This window comes from Drosophila tropicalis, unplaced genomic scaffold (genome assembly GCF_018151085.1).
Source record: "Drosophila tropicalis isolate 14030-0801.00 unplaced genomic scaffold, ASM1815108v1 contig_573, whole genome shotgun sequence".
Lineage (NCBI taxonomy): Eukaryota > Metazoa > Arthropoda > Insecta > Diptera > Drosophilidae > Drosophila > Drosophila tropicalis.
Window position 1 is genome coordinate 5,642,286 of NW_027173049.1, and position 21,120 is coordinate 5,663,405.

At 37.5% G+C, this 21,120-nt stretch overlaps 1 protein-coding gene and 1 long non-coding RNA gene across 12 annotated transcripts in view; one reads left to right on the forward strand and one right to left on the reverse strand.

Moving 5' to 3' along the window:
• Positions 1 to 2,003: 2,003 nt before the first annotated feature.
• LOC137575270 (uncharacterized) lies at positions 2,004 to 11,318 on the reverse strand. 8 transcript variants are annotated; one of them, XR_011032131.1, is made up of 4 exons: positions 11,187 to 11,318; positions 2,386 to 2,447; positions 2,215 to 2,325; positions 2,004 to 2,131 (listed from the first exon to the last, which is right to left on the reverse strand). It is a non-coding gene; the product is annotated as an uncharacterized lncRNA (long non-coding RNA). The 8 variants fall into 8 exon arrangements; XR_011032132.1 differs by having other exon boundaries at positions 11,183 to 11,300; XR_011032133.1 differs by lacking the exon at positions 11,187 to 11,318 and adding an exon at positions 8,907 to 9,040.
• Positions 9,859 to 21,120, forward strand: part of LOC137575266 (uncharacterized) — a 36,568-nt gene continuing 25,306 nt past the window's right edge. The window contains exons 1-2 of one of the 4 annotated variants that reach the window (XM_068287733.1): positions 10,371 to 10,654; positions 10,717 to 10,946. In XM_068287733.1, the coding sequence (XP_068143834.1) occupies positions 10,760 to 10,946 (187 nt within the window). In that variant the 5' untranslated portion in view covers positions 10,371 to 10,654; positions 10,717 to 10,759. Of the gene's footprint in view, positions 10,128 to 10,370; positions 10,947 to 11,307; positions 11,422 to 21,120 lie in introns of those variants that run through there. The other 3 variants (XM_068287734.1, XM_068287731.1, XM_068287736.1) reach the window with 3 other exon arrangements.

Below are 21,120 nucleotides of genomic sequence, written 5' to 3' on the forward strand. Positions count from 1 at the left end.
ACCAACTGTGAGAATGGTGCCCACTTCTTGGAATAGCACCTGCCCTTCGCCAGAGAAGCGGTTGCATTTGAACAAAACGTGCTCTGCATCCTCAATGACGCCATCCCCACAGGACGGGCAGAAGGGGGAAGCGTCGTGTCCCAAGCGGTGTAGGTAATACCTAAAACAGCAGTGCCCACTGATGATTTGCGCTGTCATGTGGCTATACTACTCTTTCTAGCGTCAGCCCTCTTTTCCCTCCCGCTAGAGAGTAGTAGTCTTCTTTCTTGTCTGGGGCCGCGTGTTCAGCATGATTCTCGATAATGCCCTCGCTGACTCCAAACCCTTTGCGTGCACATGCTCCAGATTCTCCCGAAAGCATAGTCGCGTATCCAGCCATACTACAAGGTACCGAATAGCCCGCTTCAAGCAAATGATGGAGCCCTCCACACTGACCGATGCCGTCGCGACCCGTTTCCTACTCCCTTTTAGGAGAAGCTCCGTTTTTTGCGCTGCGAGTTGTAGGCCCACCGAACGCAGCCAATCTGTGATGAGCAAGATCGCCTCGTTTGCCAACGCCTCTGCTTTCGCGACTTCTTTTGCCACTATGACCAGAGCGACATCGTCAGCATATGCAACAGTTTCGCAGCCAGCCGGCAGGTTCAAGCGAAGGATCCCGTCATACATAATGTTCCACAACAGCGGCCCCAGAACGGAGCCTTGAGGTACCCCTGCAGAAACTGAGTATGTTGATTGTTGCCTGTCCTCGAAGTAGCTCCCGATAATTGCGCGTAGATACTCTGGGACTCCAAAGTTGAGTAATCCATCCAAAATGCATCCCCAGTCTGCAGTATTGAAAGCATTTCTAACGTCTAGCGTGACAATCAGACAGTACTTTTTCGTCCCGTGCTTTCATCGAGTGCCTTCAATGGCTGCCGCGGCTATACTGACCACCTTGCCAATGGCGACGACCATCGATTTGGCTTTTCGAAAGCCAAATTGATTGGACGATAGGTCCTCTCCGGCATTGATAGCTCTTTGAAGCCGAGTACATATAAGAACCTCTAGAACTTTGCCCATAGTATCCACCAAGCAGATGGGCCTGTACGATGAGACCGTCTCTGTGGGTTCCCTGGTTTCGGGATCAGAACCAATTTTTGCCGTTTCCAGATTCTGTGGAAAACTCCTTCATATAGACATTTATTACATGCCTCCAAAAATGAGTATGGGCGCAGTGCCATTGACAGCTTTAGCTCCCAGTTGGGGATGGCATCTGGGCGCCAGGGCGCCTTACCCGGCTTGTTGCAGCCACGATTTCCTGGGACGGGACGTCTACTATCGAGTGAGTTGTCTCTTCGCGGGAATAATTCGGTGACTACAGAGCTAAATTGCTCCGCTTCTAAAGGTGTGTGCTGCCTGTTTGTATATATGCGCTTCACGACGATTCTATATGCCCTCCCCCATATGGGTCTTGCTCTGCTGAATCGCATAACTTTATAAAAATTTCACTCTTAGTTGCCCAAATAGTGTGCTTTAGTGTCGTCCTCGCTAAGCTAAATTCGTGCTGCAGCTGCGTCCAGTTTTCAGCATCACGGCGTCTAGCCCTTTGGTATCGTCTCCTGGGTGCAGTTGTCGCTCCAGTCGCAAAGACAAATGTCCAAATTTCGTGACCAACGTCGGGACAAACAAGCATTGTGTCGCCGCTCTGTCGCTTTTGTCCAGAGTGACTAATAGACAGCCCGGCGACCAGAAGGACAAATGTCGCTTAATGGTCTTGTGCAAGGGACGATTGAGCGATATTTGTCCCTCTAGTCGCCGGTACTGTGAAATTTTTCGCTCTGGTAGTCGGCGACTGGAGGGACAATGTCGCTAGGTTGTCCAAGGGACTAGAAGGAGAATTTCCATAGTTTGTCCTAGCGACCAAAGGGACATTTTCCCAAGATAGTCCATGACTAGAGAGACAATTTCCCTATTTTGTCCTAGGGACTAGAGGGACATAAATAACATAAAAAAATATAAAATAATTAAATTAATTTTTTTAAATTTATTTTTCTTTAGCTAATTTGGCAATTGCTGCTTCAATTTTCTGCTTTTGGGTTGATGTCCGTATTGTCCCATTCTGTCTGCCCCGGGGAAGTGTTTTGAACTGCTTCTGGAATAAAAAAGTGCAGATATTATTAGAAATGAAATGAATTATAATATAAAAACTAACGCTTTTGCTATCAATGTTCTTACCTAGTAAAATGTTCAAAACCTTTAGATAGGTTCTTAGGCTCAACTTTTAGTTTTTCGTATCCGGGTTGTGACTTTTTAGAAGAGAGAGTTGTCTCCAGCCATTTGAGAAGTCTGCAAATGTAAAAAATAATTAAAATGTTGTGCTTTTCATAACAACAACTGTATAGTTACATGGCTTTTTTAACTTTCCTACGTAAAGCTGTTCTTGAAGTCAATTTTTTCCAAATCAGTTGCTAAAGTTTTTTTATTTTGAGAATAAAAAAAAAATAAATTATTACAAAATTAAAAAATGTATTCGTTTGGCACGGCCCGGGGTCGAACTCGCATTTAATTTTGTTGACAAAATACTTTGTTTTCCTTTCACTCTCTGTTCTCATATGTTTCACTCATTTTCTCGAGTGAGTGTTATTTATTTGCATTCAATTATGAATAATATTAATTTTTGCTTATTTATTGAACTTTGCCAACAAAATTACTACTCACTGTTTGGTATATTGAACATAATATTAAATAACACTTAATAACCTTTATTTGTATCTAAAATTAATCAAACAATTTTTTTTTCAGCTTAATAAAAAATAAAAATTAATTGAATTCTTCTATATTTTTTTATGTAATTTATGTCCCTCTAGTCCTAGGACAAAATAGGGAAATTGTTTCACTAGTCCATGGGACAATCTTGGGAAAATGTCCCTCTGGTCGCTAGGACAAACTATGGAAATTCTCCTTCTAGTCCCTAGGACAAACTATCGATATTGTCCCTATCGTCCCTACGATAATTTATCGATTTTGTCCCTGTGGTCCCTAGGACAACCTAGCGACATTGTCTCTCCAGTCGCCGGCGACCAGAGCGAAAAATTTCACAGTTACGGCGACTAGAGGGACAAAAGCGACAAAGCGTCGACACAATGCTTGTTTGTCCCGGCGTTCGGCAAGACATTTGGACATTTGTCTTGGCGACTGGAGCGACAACTGTCGCCGGGTTGTCGTTATTTATTTATTTATTTAAATTTTAATTTAATGTAATATATTAAAGAATAAAAATAAAGAAATTTAAATGTATACATACATATGTTATTAAATAAAAACTAATGCGTGTTATTTATTTTTGGGAAAATGCGGGGATATTCTATCGACAATGTCGCCGCAACGTAGATTGTAAGTCCGAGCTATAGTTTCGCTGGGACATTGCGTCGACATGTCGCCGCCACTTCGGAGTTTTTTTTTTGCTCCCGCTACTGATCTGATTTCGAAGGAAGCACAGAGCAATAGCAAGAGCAAACAATTTTGGATACGCTTTTTGTAGTTCTAGCAATACCACAAACATTAAAAGCGAGATGAGAGCATAGCAAACAAAATGTGCTACTGCTACGGAGCATTTCCTTTTCTGTTGCTCTTGTAGAAATGTTTCTTTTTACTTTTCAATGGCTTGTTGTCTACTTGCAAGCATAATCTTATTCCTGGCCTTGACGGCGGCGACTGTGACAATTTTCTAGTATAAGGCTGACCTTGGCTTAATGCGCTGGACTTGCCCATCTTGTGCCAGCCAGCAGCTAGATTTAAGCCTTATGTAAAGGGATCTTCCTTTAAAGTTTCTTTCTTTAAATAAACTAGCCAAACAGCTGTCTAATAAGTGTGACTCTAGCGTACATTTATTGTCGCAATTCAAGTTCGTTCCACCTTCTGAGAAATTGCCCAGCTAACAGCTAATATAATTCAGATATTGCAGATCTGTTTGCTAAATTCTTTCAGTCGACTTATTCTACTACTGTTTCGGATCCCACACCCTATACCTTCTCAATCTCACATTTAAATTGTGTTTTTTCCCAGTATTATTAAAGACTGAGTTATCTCTAGCTTATCTTCTATAACGTCTTCCTTCATACCCGGGCCTGATAATATTCCTAGTTGCATTCTTAAAATTTGTTCGATTTCCTTATCTAAACCTTTATCTCTGTTATTCTTTACATCTAGTGAGACTTGTAGCTTTCCTGATGTTTGGAAGGAGAATTTTATTATTCCGATTTTTAAAAAGGGCAACAAAATAGATATTTTTAACCACAGTGGCATTGCCAAACTTTACGTCTTCCCTTCAACACCTATCCAGATCCACTATTTCACCTTGTCAGCATGGCTTCATGAAAGGTCGTTCGTCGCTTACCAACCATTTAGAATTGTCAAACTGATGTTATTTATACTAATATTATTATACCCTTGCAAAAAGGGTATATTAATTTTGGTCAGAAGTGTGCAACGCATAGAACGAAGCATCTCCGACCATACAAAGTATATATATTCTTGATCAGCACGACGAGACGAGTTCAAATAGGCATGTCCGTCCGTCCGTCCGTCTGGATCAACGCAAACTCCTCCTAGACCGTAAGAGCAACAGAGCTGAAATTTTGCACGAAGGCTTGTATATACTGCAGGGGTTGTATATCTCGGATTCAGCCGGATCAGACCACTATATCATATAGCTCCCATACAAACCCCAAAGTCACGAACAGTGACTTTTCTCAATAACTTCGTTAATTTCTGTGCTATTATCGTGAAACTTAATATTAGAGAGTTTATTACGCCTGTAAACTACTGTGCCAAATCGGATGACTATATCATATAGCTCCCATAGGAACGATCGGTCGCAAACAGTGACTTTTGTAAATAACTTCGTTACTTTTAGCGCGATTGCTTTCAAATTAAACATTTATTAGTTTAGTATATCTGTTAATGACTGTGCCAAGTTTGATCAAGATCGGGTGACTATATCATATAGCTCCCATACTAACGATCGGGCGAAAACAGTGACTTTTGTAAATAACTTCGTTACTTTTAACGTGATTGCTTTCAAATTAAACATTTCTTAATTTAATATATCTGTTAATGACTGTGTCGAATTTGATAAAGATCGGGTGACTATATCATATAGCTCCCATAGGAACGATCGGGGGAAAACAGTGACTTTGATCAATATCTTCGTTATTTCCTATGATTCTTTAGGCCATTCTTTTGCAAACATAAGCCTTTTTAGATAAAACGTTCTTCCACATTGATGGCTAATAGATAAGGAAAGAGTTACCAAAACAGTTGCATGGGTATACAAACTTTTTACTTTAGTACGGCTTTCGATACGGTTGATCATTCTTTGCTTCTTACGAAACTTAACATTACGGGCTTTTCTCCGAAACTATTGGCTTGGTTAAAATCGTATCTTATTGATAGAACCCAAAAGTCTTTTCGTTCCTCAATATCTAATACTGTTCGAGTTGTCTCAGGTGTCTCACAAGGCAGTCATCTGTGCCCACTATTATTTACCGTGTTTATAAATGATTTGCCCTTGGCCTTGGCTCATGTTTGCGGATGACGTCAATATTTTTTATTCCAACAGTACTTGCAATCAGATCTCGATGCATTCTGTGATTGGTGCCACGTTAATAAATTACAACTTAATGCCTCAAAGTGCTCTTTAATGACATTCAGTTGTTTGTCTCCGTTCCTAGCTCATTACTCTATTAAGGCTGTTCTGTAAAACGTTGGGCCAATGATTTGATGACCCCTACGTAACAAAGGTTTTATACACCTTGTTAGTTCGCCCTACTGTAGAATATTGGTCGCCAGTATGGAACACTCAATAAGATATTTACCAGCGTAGTATTCAATCGGTTCAGAAGCAATTCGCTGTCCGCCTTCTTGTTCTGACAGACTTCTTTCTAATAATCTTCCTTCACTTTACAACCGTAGGCTGGTATTTGGCTTTCTCTTTCTCCATAAATTAGTCAACAGTGATGTCACATCTACTAATTTAGTTTCCTATTTACCTTAGCAAATGTCAACTCTCTTCGCGAACCTTTTCGTGTTCCTTGCCAATCTTTTAACAACCTTTCTCACCTTATCCCTACTAATCTTTGTCTCTTCTCTTCGCGTTATTATTTTTAATAATTTACAAGGAAACTTCTGATTATATTTGGACTTTGCAGGGCTTGCAACTCATCCCTGACCACATTGGCTGTGAATCGCGGCATAGCTGGCACCTTGTATAAGGCTAAGCTTACTTTCTTCAATTAATTTTTATCTGTTTTTTAGCTTAAGATTTTTCGTCGACTGCTGTGTTAGTTGACGTAAAATAAATAAAAAAAATAAATAAACTCTTTGTATATTTAAGTTCTAGAACCAAGCATCGCGTGCGATTAATGAGTGGAAACGTAAGGCACATACCAAAAAAATCCTGGAAAGCAAAAAAAATGTACATACGTAGTATGTACATATGTATATGAATAAACTTCTATGGAGACACCTAAATGGTACTTTTATCGGCTATATGGTAAATATTTACTTAAGCTACTCGGTATCAAAGCTACATACTTTGGTACAAATATTGGGGAAATATTTACTTAAGCTACTCGGGCTAAAAACGTGCTGAAACTACATAAACTTTGTATCAAACGAAAGAGAAAAATTCCAGGAGCACGACCTCAGGTGCGCCTTGGCGATTTATTTCGTAGTTTTTGAGTAATTAACAAAAGAAAATTAATATTTTTAGTGGGACTATAGCTAAAAGTAGCTTTTTCCGGCTAAAAAAAAAAGCTGTTCAATTTTGAGATGGTGTTGCCAAATGCCGAATTTTGGATACTCGAATACGCGGGCTTTTTGAATCTTTTGTTCGCAATATTCTCAACAAACGAAAATATTGTTGAGTTTACAATATTTCTTGATTTTATAGAACAAACTAGAAAACCCGGCAAACGTTGTTTTGCCATATAAATAATTTTCTAGTAATTTCTAGAATATAATAATAACTAAAGGCAAACATTATTTTTAAATTATTATAATTTATCCCTTAATACAATATCAATCTCTTAATGCTACAGCGTGAACAATATTTTTTGTTATTCCATCTTTAGCTAACACAAACAAACTGGATGCTTTACCCACTCGAGGGCATGCCACGTATAATTGTCCGTGTGAAAAACATGTTCTCAAATCTAATCCACAAACAGACATCGTGTGACCTTGGGATTTGTTGATAGTCATTGCAAATGCCAATCTAATCGGAAACTGAATACGTTTGAATTAAATTGACATGTCACGATGTCATTTGAAAGCATGAATTGAATCTTCAAATTGACTTCAGGAACACGTTAGAATCTGGATCCGTGCTGATAAGTATGCCGTTCAATGGTTCCGATGGTGTTTCAATTTCAGGTAGTTGCACTTTTCCTGACGCGCAACACATCCCAGTTGGCTCATTTTTGAATTTCAGAGCATGACAATGCGGACATTCCTTTTCCATAGCACCAATTACTACTTTTGAATGAGCATAATATTCAATATCGGGCTCATACTGAAATGCTAGTCGAAGAAATGAATGTGATGTAAATGCTCAAAGTACTTGTTGATGTTGGTCAATCCCTCTACGTCTGTTGGCTACGAATCTGCGCGCTTCTCTTCGTTCCAATGGTCTTTGTTGGTTTCGCTCATCTCGTACCTCTTGTAATTGTGATGCACATAACTGCGCCATTCTTACACGGACATCTGCATTACTTTGTTGCCTTTCTGCATCTGATCTTATTGCTCTTCTATCTTGCATGCCTCTAGATCTGTTTGTTTGACGACTCAAATTAGCCCCCCTGCGTGTTCGTGGCATTGTTGTAATAAATCAAGTTGGAAAACTGATTGGTGTATAACGTGTATTATTTTCTTGATCAATAATTAGCGCAGCGAGTTCGGTCGCACTCGAGTTGTAACAACGACTGAACTCGAGACGCACAATTCTTGTGCGCGCCTTCCACCGAACCACACTCGGCGACAGCGACAGAACGCTGGCGCCCCGCTAAAACGGTTCTTCTTAAACCACAAATGCGCCGCCATAATGATGAAATTACTATTATTGTGAAATACCCGAAAACACAAACACACACTCTCACACTCACGCACCGACATATGTACATATATGTATTTTGCTCATAACATGAGAACACTGAAAGCTGAGTGAAAAATTGTGAGAGGACAACGCATGCGACAGAAGCCGATTTTTGCATTCTGCAAGTATGCAAGTATTAGTGTGTCAAACAAATAAACATTTATTAAAATTATTTAATTATTTATTATTTGGGTATAAAAAATAGATGTTGGCCGATTCTCAGTCCTACACGATCTGCATAAAAAATTTCGTGAGAATCGGTCGAGCCGTTTCGGAGTAGTTTGGTAACAAACACCACACTCAAGAATTTTATATATATAGATATAGTTTAGAATACAATATTCGGCTGCCAGAGCCGAATATTTCTCGACTCTTGAGTTTAGATTAAAATATTTGGCTACCAGGGCAGTCAAACAGCGCGCCAACAAAAAATTGCGTTTGACAACACTGAAATCTAGCTTTACCCGATTTTTCCACTTTTCAACACTGAAATCTCGAGTAGTAGTAGTAAACATTTACCAAATATTTACACTAAATATTTCGAATACATACTATTTTTGGAGTTTATTTTTTTGATTTATAAATGTAACCAATTAAATTAAAGAAAATAAAATCGCTTTTATCATTTATCATTATTAGGTATGCTATGTACATACATATGTATGTATGTATGTATGTATATAAAGCTGAAATATGTATACAATTTAAAAAAACCGGTTAAAAAGCTTTTTGTGTCTTTCTTTGTGAAACTTTAATATGTATGAGCACACCGTACATCGTTTATCGATTTGTAAAAAGCAAGAACAAAAGCTGTACAGCAAACGCATCGGCAAAAGCAACTTGTAACTTGGATTTTAGGTCTTAACACTGTGATAGAAAAGTAAAATCCCGTTTCTTGTTCTCTTACAACCTTATTAACGAATAAAGGCTGCGATGGTGTTCTTTAAACATTTCATTGTACAGAAGATTCTTTGCGATTTGAACATATGTATGTATGTACATACATACATATGTACATGTGTACACATTTGTATTTTGATAGAACACGCCAAAGTGGTGATATTCATACATATGTATGTATGTACATAGGCTGCTGGGTAATGGAGCGGGTGGAAAAGGGGGTGTTTAGACAGTTGCAGACGCATACATGTACGTACATTCATATGTACATATGTATGTATGTATATGTCATGTATTGGAGGTGGTCAGCTGTAGTTGTACATATGTACATACATATGTATGTATGTTTGTAGCTCTAACCATCGTAATCCCAGGGACGTACATATGTACATACATATGTACGTACACTATGTACTATGTATGTATTTACATACATACATACATAGCAAATAATGGATACAGAAACATAAATACTTACATAAATTCATATGGACATACATACATACATACATATGTATGAATTAAAAATGAAATGAAATAATGAAAATCTTATATGCAATTTACAATATACAGACAAAATTCGTACATACATACATATGTTTGTATGTAGACAAAATTTACTACTATACAAACATACATCTGTGCATTTACATACATACATATGTATGTACATGTATGTATGTATGAATGACTAATGGCAAGGGGTCCGCGCATGGGGTTAAACGTACCATCAGGCGCATTTCTCTTGAAGATGAAAAAAAAAACAGTTGAGGAACTAGTCGTACATACATATGTACTTTACAGATACACATACATACATACATATACATATGTATGTATACACATACAAATTCAAATGGGGGAAGCAACAACATAAACGGAATCCACAGACAATTTAAAAGAAAACAGCCGCTCAGCAACGACACTGGTGTCTTGAGTGCGGCCGGGCAAAAATCAACAAATGTTGTTTCAATGACAGATACTTTTTAAAGGGGTTTTGAATTCTTCACTTAAAGGAAACATTAATCAAAACACCATAATCGATGACCTTGAACTTCATGACAAGCTTGAACGTGCACGTACTACATTCCTAAAGGTAAAACTGTTCTTATGCAAAGCGTTGAAAGTTTTCCCGATGCTAGTAAGAGGGGAATATGTTGAATTGGCGGGAGCGCCAAATGTTGTTTGTATGTGTGTAAATGCAAACACCTACATACATACATACCTACATACATATATGTACATATGTATGTGCATACATACATACATATGTATGTATGTATGAATGTTTTCCTATAAACATCCTCGAAGCTCTCCGGCCTTATGTTGTTGGTGTTATTGTCTTTGCTGCTGGTGAGGTCGCGTTCGCGTCGCTGCTGCTAGCTCCGGTCGTTTCTGCTACAGCCTCTGCCATGCTTGACGGCTGTCGCTACCGCTGCTGTTAGGTTTTGTGTGCATTTTAGCTCGCTCATTCAAGTGTCCAACTTTTGTCGAAGCGGTCATATACGAATAAAACGGCGGCAGTTTACGCACGACATATTCGGTTCCTCTAAGTGTGTATGTGGCTGGGAGGACCAGGACGCGGCTCGTCCGTTAAAAAACATTTCACAGCTGTATACATATGTATGTATGTACATACATGTATGCACAAAGGTACATTGGCTTATGCAATATTAGTTTATTAGTTAGAGATACAAAAACTTACAAAGCCTGGTAAATATTGTTATTATGAAAGAAATGAAAGTGTCGCGCGCAATAAGTGAATCTTCTACAACATCCGACAACACTTCTGATTTTATCGATATTGTCAAAAAATATGACGTTGTGTATAATAATCATAATCCTGATTACAAAAACGTTGAAGTAAAGATGAAGGTGTGGGCGCTGATCGCTGACGAGATTGGTTTATCAGTAGGTAAGTTTAAATTAAAACAACCTGTGTATGTATGTATGTATATTCTATGTCTAGTTACATACATATGTATGTACATATGTATGAATGAAGAATCGTTAAATTTGCAGGGCGTTTTAAATGGTTGTATGAATGTACGCTATGCAGTTACATATGTACATATGTATGTATGTACATTCATAATTTCATAGCTCTCTATATTTCGGTACATTAGTAGGTATATTTATGTGCATACATACATACATATGTTATCTATGTGTAGGCGGTTACGGGGTGTTGACGATAGTAAACCGCTGTCGCAGTCGTAAAAATTGCAGCGAGTATCAAAAAGGGGAAGTAATAAAAACACACTGGTACGCAGGAAAAATATAAACTAGTACAGCAAGTGAAAAATTGTACAACACTTGTAAAAGCTGAGATAAAAGCTTTTAACCCCGAAAAGCACTGCATTTCCAATGTAAATGTGTGGTTTATAAAGGTAAATAGTTGGCTACTTTAACCCACAACGAATTAGAGAATAAACTTTTCGCATTTAATTATTATATTATACAAAATATTTATTTATTGAAATCCATGGTAGATGATACATACATACATATGTACATACGTACATACATATGTCAAAATTAATAATTTACCGAATCGCAAGCTGGTGTACGGAGGATGTATGTATGTACATACATACATATGTAGTTATCATCTAAGCTATTTGCCAGAGTGAAATATACATAGTTAGCTTTACATATAAGTTAATAGTTTCGTTGCTTTCAAATTTATTTAGGTTATTTATTTAGTTAGGTTAATTTATAAGTACATATGTATTAAACATCTACCGCTTTAGCATTGCGCGTAGTGCCTTTTGAGTTCTTTTTGACACTGCTTTCGCACACGTGGGTGCGGGCTTCAAGCCTATCGAGCTCAAGCTGCTATCAGCTGCAATAAATAAGCTTTGTGGGACCAAAGCCTCGAGTGATAACTGTAGAGCTGGATATCACCTGCGAGCTGCGCAAGCTTTGGAGTCTTAAAGCTTTATATGATAACTAATCCCCCCCTCAATCGGGGACGTCCTCGGTGCCGCAAAAGATGATTAACTCCTCTCCGAGATTGGCCATAAGTGTTTGCGCATAGCTGTACACATATGAGTTTTAGGCGTTTTGGTTGAAGCGTTGGTCCAGTAATTCAGGCAATACGGTATCGGTTTTGATTTTTGTTGGACTGTGGATAATCTTCTACTAATTTTAACTAATTTTACAAACTAACAAAATTCGTATGAATATAACGATGTGAACTGCTCAACCAGCATGAATTTTTGTTTATCTTTTTTCCTCTTTTCTTTTACTTTTACTCTTTATTTTTCATTCCTTTTCATTGATTTCATTATTTTTTCTCATTTTCTTTTTAGTTTTTTTTATTATTTTTTTTATTTTTTTTTAATTTATTTTTTTATTTGATATTGTCTTTGTGCACAACTCTTCCCTTAACCTTAACCGTTGATCCTAAGTCTTCCTCAATTACCTCTTCTGTATATAGGGGCGCTAGTTTGTTACCAAGTCTCTTATTGGATTTCACCATAACTTTATCTCCTGTTTTATATTTACGATCAACAGTGTTCCTATTATGATTTATTAATTCAGTTTCTTGAGCTTTCTTTACTTGATTTATAGTCGCATTAATTCTTTCATCGTTCGAATTATATAAGTCATTTGGTTTTTGCCCTGTTACAGAATGAATACTTCGATTGTACTCTATAGTGGCTAGCAATATTATGTCTGTTGTGTCCTGGATTCCTCTTTCTAGCTTTAGGCATCTGCCTATTTCGCTCAAGGTGCTGTGAAACAATTGCAATTTCGATACCAAAATGATCGCGAAGACAGGACACAATAGTATCCGAGTTCAAAGAGCGCTCGTTATCACAATAAATTGTTTTTGTTCGAGGGAATACATTTAACAGCTGCAGAAGGTGTATTTTTACATCCAAAATTGTACGAGAAGCTATCTTTTGTACTATTGCGAATTTAGATAACTTATCCACACATGTCAGAAAATAAGTTGAGTCCGTAGAGTAGATGTCAACATGCAAAAGTTCCCCGACATAAGTTGGAATAGGAGTCTCGCATACCGGGTGTCTCGTTGGATGTCTAGCATACTTGCCCTTTGAACAAATCTTGCAATTTAACGCAACTTCTTTTGCCTTTTTTTTCCATTCTAGGAAAAAAATAATCGCGAAGAATTTGTTTGACGTTTTCTTGAGAAGATCTATGAGCTCTATTATGTTCTTGATTAATAATTTCTAGTTGTTCGTTTGGGTTAACAATATCGGTTACCATTACTTCAGTGTGTCGGAAAACTGTCTTAGGAAAAATATTCACTAAACGATGCTGAATTTTGCCAAGCACAGACAATTCGCACTTAATTGCGTTAACTACACCTAACTTCACGCAATCCTGTACAGTGTTAATTAAGTTTTGAAAATCAGTAAATACGATCATATGTCTTAATTTCTTGCCAAACAAAATAGTGGTGTTCTTAGAGTGAGACTTTCCATGTTCGAGAATTATTTGGTTGGCGTAACAGTTGACCGGTCTAGTAACGGATTCTATAGTATTTGAATACGACTCCTCACTATGAATTGTTGCAGCGTCCGAATTTTGATCTTCCTCAGTATAATTTAAATATTGGCGAGACAAAGCGTCCGCAACCAAATTATCCTTGCCGGGTTTATAGAGAAGTGTAGCATCGAATTCTTCAATAATCGCGTTCCATCTTTGGATTTTAGAATTCGGATTTCGATCCGATATGGCGTATGTAAGAGGCTTATGATCCGTATAAATCTTAAGACCTTTTACACCGTAAAGGTAGTTTCTTAATGATCTGAGAGCCCAAACAATTGCGAGCAACTCTCTCTCGTTGGTCGCATAATGCTCCTCCTGCTTTTTGTAGGATTCTCGAGATCATCGTGATGGGCCGGCCATCTTGGGATAAAACTGCTCCCAAGGCATTTGAAGAAGCGTCGGTCGTAAGATCGAATGGCTTTCGAAAATTTGGATATGAGAGCATTACCTCCTCTGAGATCAAAATCTGTTTTAATTTACTGAACGCCTCGCGCTGATTCTCGTCTAATGAAATTACTATTTTTTTTGACTGCGACGCTGGAACACTGCCGTTTTCGCCTCTCAGAATATCTGTTAAGGGTTTAGCTATTTTTGAGTAATCCCTTATAAATCGTCTATAGTATCCGGATAAGCCCAAGAAGGAGCGAAGCGATTTTAGGGTGCGTGGTTCCGGAAAAGCTTTGATTGCTTCCACTTTCTTGGGACAGGTTTTAATCCCACTGCGACTGACTATAAATCCCAAATACTCAACTTCTTCAAAAAATTTAGATTTTTCAAGGGATACTCTCATATTTGAGGCAAAAAGGCTTGATAAAATTAACTCTACATGTTTAAGATGTTCCTCCATTGTTTTTGAAAAAATGATAACGTCATCTATATAAACAAAGCAATATTTCGCGATGTGTTCACGCAAAACATCATCGATGGCCCGTTGAAACACACTGGGGGCGTTTTTGAGTCCGAAAGGAAGGGGACAAAATTCAAATTTTCCACCGCTAACAGAAAAAGCTGTTTTTTCTCGATCCCGCTCTGCGAGCTCAATTTGGTGAAATCCAGATTTTAGATCAAGTGTTGAAAAATAATTAGAACCGCCCAGATTGGATACAATGACTTCGATGTTTGGAATAGGATACGAATCCTCGATTGTTTTTGCATTTAATTTTCTAAAATCTATAACCAACCGCTTTTTCCTAATTCCGTTTTCATCGTATCCTTTCTTATCGACAACCCATATAGGATTGTTGTATGGGGATATCGATGGCCTAATAATCCCATCTTCGAGCAGTAATTGTATTTCATTATTGACAAACGACCTAACACTCATAGGGTACGGGTATAATTTAGAATATGTTGGCTCTTCATCTCTTGTTCGGATTGTTGCAACAATATTAGTATTGTAGGGAAGCTTCTCATTAGGATCGGCGAAGACCCCGAATTTTCGCTTTATCATTTTATGAAAAGGTTCCTTTATTCAGAGTCGCGTTAATATTTTTTAATAGATCAAGTCCTATAACACCATCGAAAGATGCCAAATTCGGGAGAATAAAAAAGTCTGAAGTTACACCGAACAAGTTAATTTTACATTTATGAGTTACAGAGGTAGTTCCATGAATGGATTTTACAAAAAATACTTTATCGACTAGCCGTATACCCTTTAGCATAGGTAATGGTTTGATATAGCTTCTCGATGCTCCTGTATCGATCAGCAACTTTATTTCTTTCCCCCTACATATCTACGAATCCATGGCAGGAGGGAACTACCCCTAAAAAATTAATCTCGTCATCTTCTATCCCTGCAACCTCTTGTTCTCCAAGCTCGTTGTATGCTGCGTCAGAGTCAGGCTTCTCCTGATTAAGATGATTAATTCGATTAGTTCTAGAGCTTTGACGATCAGGCGGGCTATTAACCCACTGCTGAGTTTCAAGGTTTTGTCTACCCGATTGGCCTCGGCCTAAGTGCGCGGTGTTTTGTCTGAAACGTGACGTGGAAGGGTCAACATCCATTGGTTCGCCCAAAGATTGTACGACACCCGGCGTGCTGTTAGTTTTTTGCGATACCCGGTTATCAGTGACGGTCCTATTGGTCTGTGCTACAACATTGGCATCGCTACCTAAGTTTGGTTGTCTATTAGAAAAATATGGATTGCGATGACCTGGAGCTGAATCTAAGTTAATAATTTTTTGTGCTGGTTGCCTGTTCCTTACAGGGATTTCAGCACTACCATTTGCAAAATGCGAAGCAAAAGTATAACGCTCATGATTTGCTCCGACTTCTTGTGCTAGTGCCAATGCACATGGTAAATCAGTAGGTCTTGATGCAAACACTATATCGCATAGGGGCTTTTTTAGTCCTGATATAAATACTCTTAAAGCGTCTCCTCTATATTTTTCGTTTATTGCATCAGCAATATCTGTTTCATAGGTCATAATGGACTTGTTAGTTAACAGAGTCAATTTCTTTTCTATCTCATCATAAAATTTGAGAATTGTCGTTGTTCCCTGTCTTAAAGTAGACAGTTCCTGTTCGATTAGATAAGCAGGGCGCTTATCCGAGTAAGTAAAGTCTAGCCTAGCAATTATGGCATCAAAACTGAGCACTGTACTAAAAGATGATAATACACCGTCAGCAGCACCTCTAATTTTATTTCTAATTATTGTTACCGCCTGAAAATGTCGTGAGCTTCCATCATATTCTTTGAAAATCTCGTACACATTATGTGCCGCCTCTCGCCAAGACACATATGTCCCGGGTTGGCCGGAAAATTCGGGAAGAGTTTTCACAGCATCGAGCGTTTCTTCACATTTTATTCCAGGAACAATTTTTACTTTTTCCCACTTTTTTCGCTGTCGGCTTATTAGTAATGCCGTTTATTTGATTTTTAATATTATTTAATTCGTTTTCAAACTCTTTTCGAGTATTTTCAACTGCTTCCCTTACTAACAATCTAACCTGATCTGCATTCATTTTTAAGCTAATCTCGTTTAAATTTAGTTGTCCGAAAAAATATTCTAATTCAAGCAAGGAAGAGTCGCACATGAAGAATTATAGTTCATGGTTTTTTTTACAAAAAAAATTGAAATGAAAATTGAAATAATTGTTGGAAAAAAATTTTTTTTTTTTTTTCCACGTGTTGGAGAAAATTCATACACTGTGAGCAGAACACTTACAAAAATTTTGATGATTTTTAATTTCTTTATTCAGTTTTACGAAGATTTTTCCGTAGTTTCCAGTTTTCCGTTGTTACGGGTTTTTCCGTTGGTACAGGTTTTTTCGTTGGGCGCCAGTTAATAGTTTCGTTGCTTTCAAATTTATTTAGGTTATTTATTTAGTTAGGTTAATTTATAAGTATGTATTAAACATCTACCGCTTTAGCATTGCGTGTAGTGCCTTTTGAGTTCTTTTTGATACTGCTTTCGCACACGTGGGTGCGGGCTTCAAGCCTATCGAGCTCAAGCTGCTATCAGCTGCAATAAATAAGCTTTGTGGGACCAAAGCCTCGAGTGATAACTGTAGAGCTGGATATCACCTGCGAGCTGCGCAAGCTTTGGAGTCTTAAAGCTTTATATGATAACTTATATGTAGTTAGGTTGATAGTATAGATAGGATATAATGTTTCGTCACTTAGAAAACTTATTTACCGAGGACTACAATATTAACACAAATTTATTTATCATATACATACATATGTACATTTGTATTTATATATCGATCAGTAAGTAACATACGAAAAATAGATGAAGGACTTGGAGTAGCCCAATAAAATTTACTAATGCGGTAGTTTTTAATGTAAAACATAATATCGGCAAATTTTCAAAAGATCGGAAATATAGAACACGAGTTGCAGTAAATGAGAATCGAATCTGCTCTAGCTCTACCGACGAAATAAAAAGAAAAATCAGAAGGCCGCGGCTAACTTCTACCGCGTCAATGTTTGCATACCCTTAATGGGCCTTGCAGGTATTTTACTTTATTTTACTTTTTGCTTACCTAAAGCCGCCAAACTGGCAAAACATTTTATCTGAAATGTCTTATGTTTGCGAAAGGACTTCCTAAAATCTTAGCATAGCAAATAACAAAGTTATTGATCAAAGTCACTGTTTACCACCGGTCGTTCCTATATGATATAGTCACCCGATCTTGATCAGGTTTAGCACAGTCATTAATAGTTAGGTTAAACTGAAAAATATAATATAATTTATCTGGTTAGAGATTACGACCTATTGAAATTTAAATCGAACTTAGCCGGCTCGAGGTCAATCTTACAAAAGAAGATTATTTGAAAGGCAGCACACAAAAAGGTGAGCAGGTTGTCTGTATAGCTATTTCAAGAACTACCAAGTTCTATCATCAGCAGACTTTGCTAAAGAACTCCAGAATTGCAATTTTTTGGAATAAAATTCCAAAGTAACGGCGTGCCTTCCGTTAGTGTTATCTGGTTAGAGATTACGACCTATTAAAATTTAAATCGAACTTAGCCGGTTAATCCTGGTTCGAATCCCAGGCTTGTGTATGGATGTAGTTTTTGTCTAACAATAAGCCGAAGGCCTTAGTTGCCAGTGCTTGTAAAATATGGTTAGGTTGATAGTTTACAACTATATCCTATACTTATAATAACAATAATAAAGTTGTGGAATAAACCGTGGTATAATATTTTTTGGTGAGCTTAATTTTTTAATTCTTGTATGCCCGTTTCTCCTCTCCAGAGTTTTGATTAAGAGTGTCACCATCTCTTCCTTTGAACAAAATCATAAATCAACTTATATACTAGATCTAAAAACACAAATGTTATTTTTTGTGACATAGCAAAAGTATTTACACAATGAACTTTTTTTTTTGCAACTATTTATTTTCTAAGTTATTTTGTTGTTGTAAGTAAATTACAACAAGAAAACATTATAAGCTTTGAAAATTGATTATTCAAGAATACAAAGAAAAAGAAAAATGAAACCAGAGGGCCGTGGCTAACTTCGACCGCGTCAAAGTTTGTATACCCTTGCAACTTTTTTTCCTTACCTATTAGCCATCAATGTGGAAGAACGTTTTATCTAAAAAGGCTTATGTTTGCAAAAGAATGGCCTACAATCATAGGAAATAACGAAGATATTGATCAAAGTCACTGTTTTCCACCGATCGTTCCTATGGGAGCTATATGATATAGTCGCCCGATCTTGATCAAATTCGGCACAGTCATTAACAGATATATTAAACTAACAAATGTTTAATTTGAAAGCAATCGCGGTAAAAGGAACGAAGTTATTTACAAAAGTCACTGTTTTTGACCGATCGTTCCTATGGGAGCAATATGATATAATCATCCTATCTTGATCAAATTTGGCACAGTCATTAACAGATATATTAAACTAACAAATGTTTAATTTGAAAGCAATCGCGGTAAAAGTAACGAAGTTATTTACAAAAGTCACTGTTTTTGACCAATCGTTCCTATGGGAGCTATATGATATAGTCGCCCGATCTTGATCAAATGTGGCACAGTCATTAAAATGTTTAATTTGAAAGCAATCGCGTTAAAAGTAACGAAGTTATTTACAAAAGTCACTGTTTTCGACCGATCGTTCCTATGGGAGCTATATGATATAGTCATCCGATCTTGATCAAATTCGGCACAGTAGTTTATAGGCGTAATAATCTTTCTAATATTAAGTCTGCGATAATAGCGCAGAAAATAACGAAGTTATTGAGAAAAGTCACTGTGCGTGACTTTGGGATTTGTATGGGAGCTATATGATATAGTGGTCCGATCCGGCTGAATCTGAGATATACAACCCCTGCAGTATATACAAGCCTATGTGCAAAATTTCAGCTCTGTAGCTCTTACGGTCTAGGAGTTTGCGTTGATCCAGACGGACGGACGGACATGGCTATTTGAACTCGTCTCGTCGTGCTGATCAAGAATATATATACTTTGTATGGTCGGAGATGCTTCGTTCTATGCGTTGCACACTTCTGACCAAAATTAATATACCCTTTTTGCAAGGGTATAAAAATAACGGTATGTAGAGCAAGTCAAAAGCAAATGAACGAATGATACACAGTTGTCAAAAATTTCACAATGAAGATGTACTCTTATTCTTTAACTTCAGTTTCTAAAAATAAATTGGATTTGCTTTTATTGAAACTAAAAAAGCTCCAATTAAAATATTAAGATTGATAATTCGAGAACCAATTACTAAAATGGTAAGTACAGGAAAGTTGAATATTGAAATACGCTCTGATAGCAAAGCTTAGAATGTTTTCTTGTTGTAATTTACTTACAACAACAAAATAACGTTGTAAATAAAAGTTGCAGAGCAAAGTTAATTGTGTAAATACTTTTGACCACCCCTGTACATTCTGCAACATATTTCATCACGGTGCTTTATGTCGCGTGATCCCAGTCCTAGTCTGGACGGGTTTTTATGTCTGCTACTCTTACTATTCCATATTCTTCTGGGTGCGCTTTCAGTACTATTTCATTGTCGTCATGCTCTTGGTGTCATGCTCTTTATTACGACGAGTTCACCCTCTTTTGCGTTGTCGCAATTTTTTCCCATTTCGATCTGTTAATTAAACTTGGGATCTATTCGTTAATGAATCGTCTCTAAAAAGCTTCGACTAACATTTGTGTCTTCGTCTTCGCTTTTCGACAGATAGTACGGCCTCTAGTGTTCTTATAATACAATTAGCATACAATTAGCCTCTCCCAGCAGACTCAAAATTTTTTGTTTTTTGTGTTTATTCTCTGCGCGCTGCTTCCTCTAGCGCTTCTTTAGTTCTCTTCAAGCGTCTCTAAGATTAGTGCCATTATCGGAACATATGTTTTAATTTCTCCTCGCCCTCATTCGACGGACAGCCAAAATGCACGAGTCTGTAGTTAGAGAGTGTGCGATTTCCACATTTATTGCTCTAGCTGTTAAGCATGTAAAGAGAACGCTGCCGCTGAAGCCCCGTCCATCCTTTGTATAGAACGGGCCAAAATAATCCACGCCAACGGATGTGAGGGGTGTTTGAAATGTAGAGAACCTCTTCTTGTTCGTTTGTACTTGGTATTCGTCTTGATCATCAAGTACTGTTATCTTGCCAGTTTTAACACAGATTAAATCGTTGTGAAAATTTTCTCCACCGCGATTGCTTTCAAATTAAACATTTGTTAGTTTAGTATATCTGTTAATGACTGTGCCAAGTTTGATCAAGATCGGGTGACTATATCATATAGCTCCCATAGGAACTATCGGGCGAAAACCGTGACTTTTGTAAATAACTTCGTTACTTTTAAAGCGATTGCTTTCAAATTAAACATTTGTTAGTTTAATATATCTGTTAATGACTGTGCCGAATTCGATAAAGATCGGGTGACTATATCATACAGCTCCCATAGGAACGATCGGTGGAAAACAGTGACTATGAACAATATCTTCGTTATTTCCTATGACTGTAGGCCATTCTTTCGCAAACATAAGCCTTTTTAGATAAAACGTTCTTCCACATTGATGGCTAATAGGTAAGGAAAGAGTTACCAAAAAGTTGCAAGGGTATACAAACTTTGACGCGGTCGAAGTTAGCCCCG